This window comes from Montipora capricornis, chromosome 13, assembly GCF_036669925.1.
Source record: "Montipora capricornis isolate CH-2021 chromosome 13, ASM3666992v2, whole genome shotgun sequence".
Classification (NCBI taxonomy): Eukaryota; Metazoa; Cnidaria; class Anthozoa; order Scleractinia; family Acroporidae; genus Montipora; species Montipora capricornis.
This window is the reverse complement of record NC_090895.1, coordinates 33,134,570-33,137,069: the sequence shown is the minus strand read 5'-3', so window position 1 is coordinate 33,137,069 and position 2,500 is coordinate 33,134,570. Positions and strand designations below refer to the sequence as shown.

General features: G+C 41.2%; 1 protein-coding gene across 1 annotated transcript in view; it reads left to right on the top strand.

Annotated features, from left to right (window-relative positions):
* Positions 1 to 2,500, top strand: part of LOC138028483 (uncharacterized) — a 40,659-nt gene that overhangs the window by 32,200 nt on the left and 5,959 nt on the right. Inside the window, exons 25-27 of the mRNA XM_068876037.1 lie at positions 851 to 970; positions 1,395 to 1,456; positions 2,488 to 2,500. The exon at positions 2,488 to 2,500 is cut by the window's right edge and continues 89 nt beyond it. Coding sequence (XP_068732138.1) covers positions 851 to 970; positions 1,395 to 1,456; positions 2,488 to 2,500 — 195 coding nt within the window. The remainder of the gene's footprint in view (positions 1 to 850; positions 971 to 1,394; positions 1,457 to 2,487) is intronic.

Here is a 2,500-nt window from a genome sequence, read left to right as displayed (position 1 = left end):
TAATCAGTGCTTCTAATCTTTGCGATACCCTTGTAGCTGAGTTTGATTTACTTGTTTCTAAGCCTGAAGCTTTAAGCGGAAGATGCCCAAACTGATACTTTCTCGACTGTTTAGGGCATAGAGTGCTATGTTACCTCCTGCAATTTCACAAGAAGACCTTCCAAGCCATGACAGTTTGCGATCTGTGTTTTGAACGCGTTAGAAGACCAGTGCAGCCTACCGCGGGTCACATTAGCTTTTTAGGGCCTTTCGGAACCAGACACCAATACTAGTAAAATAGTATTTTGGTTATGGTAATGGTAATGCATTTATATAGCGCATTTTCTATTGACACATTCAAATGCGCTTTACAAGCAAGTAATCTATGGGTGAGGTCGGACATCAGCATATACAGGCGCCGCTGGCAGCCGCTATCAGTCCATTAGCGATCTCACCCAGCACATGAATGAATGAAATGAGGCCTGACCTCAACACCGGGAGCTCCATGCCCTACTCTTTACGAATAGTGTGTGGGTTCTTTTACGTCCCACTGGGTTGTGAACATTGAAGGGTTGTGAGACGGGTCCAACGGTTAATAGTCCTTATCCGAGAAGACTTGAAAGTCTTAACCATTTGCGGATGTAATTACAATTGCAGTAATTTCTCCTCAGTTATTTTAAGACCCTGAGTGTTGGTCAGGCCATTAGCCTTTGGGCTTTTTGATGCACATACTGTACCTGCTTGTATGGCAGGATAAAAAATAACAATAAGTAATCAAGTTATCTCTATTTCTTGTTCAAGGGCATTCACAACTGCTCTGACAATCTTATAACCTTAAACTTGTACATTATTTGCTTGCATGCCCTAACAGCAATGCCTCCTGTCCATGGGTGTGACAGATGCCAGTTTTGTTGTTAAAGATAAAGAGGCTTCTGACGTTGGACGATTTTTAAATCGCATTTTGGGTCTCAGTGTGGAGCGACAAAATTTGGTAAGTACAAAGTGGCCCTTCAAAACTTGCAGAGGAGTCTGTGTCAAGAATATGGATTTCAAAATAGGTAATTCCGTCCAAATCTTGTCCAAGTGTGTCTAGGTTATCAAAGGATATTTTTTCTGGGTGTTGTCTGGGAGATCGACGAGCAATCAAGCAAGCTGGGAAAAAAAGAAAGAGACCGTGGGAGAACGAAGAGATTTGAACTCTTGAAGAGATTTGAGTAATGATATCGTTTTTCTCCGGGTACTCCGGTTTTCCTTTCTCCTCATAAACCAACATTTGATTTGATTTTTGTTGATTCCAGTTTACAGTGTCCCCAATTAGTGCTCCAGCACTGGAAGACTACATACTTAAATATAGTTCCTTTCCTTTCCTTTATCGTGTCTTACTTACATCCCCGGTTTTCCTTTTTTGATTGTAGCTATTCTCATACTTTTGTGAGTGCTTAAATGCTGCCATCGATACAGCAAAGCGAGAGGGAAGGTAAGTTGTGTGTCTCGTGTATATAACCGTTCAAGGATCGACTGATTTCACTTTTTTTGTTGCCGCAGTGAAGTGAGCCTGAAGCGAACGAACGAAGCTGCTCTCTAATGGGGAGAACACATTTTTCTTCAATGCGTAAGGGATTGTGGTCAAAGGCGTTGCAAGGATTTGTGGTTATGCGCGAAGTGAGGAATTAAGATGCGCAGTGCCATTATGTCTTTGCCATGAAAGCCCTTACTTTTCTCTCATGAGATAAATACATGTGGATGAACACGTCTCATAATGTACTTGAAAGACTCAAACTGCCGAGATTCATAGGGATAGAAATTATTTTCAACCAAATAGCTTTGTATCAAAGTGTCACTCAAGGTGAAAGTTTGGAAATGAAAAATGCTGTATTTTCGAAACGAAAGACGTCACAGAACTGGAAACATGAAAACAGATTTATTTCTGGGTCATCTTCAACCTCCTTTAAACAAGAATTCAGAAGACCTTGCGATTTTGATTTTAAAATTTGATGACAGCGCTGTGAAAACCATCTTTTTTCTTTCTTCTCTCGAGAGGTCCAGTACCGTCCCTCCTCGAGACCTGTGAAATCTCCTTTCAATTCCACGCACGAACCGTCGTTAAATTACCGCAAGCATAACTGAACATCTCCCCTCCCGTCGGCAGCATTTCTACCATTTAGGTAAACTAGTTTAGACTCTATCTTGCATCACAAACGAAGGTCGATAGAAAATTTTCCTTTCCCACATATTGGCAAACCTGGTGCAAAGTGAAATTCAAGTTTCCGTTATTGGTTTACTTGCCTATCAAGAGCGGTGACGATAGACCTTATTCCAAAATGGCCGCTGATTTATGCGCATACAAATTGCCCCCTTGTTGCCTCGTTCAAGATAAAATATTCTCTTGGCATCAAGGGCTAATTTGAATAAAAACAAAAGAATATTTAAATGGCGGCCATTTGGAATAAGGTGTATGGCTCGTCCATTTTGCAGACCGCACACAATTGATTTTATTACCTGACACAGGTTCAGCGAAGGA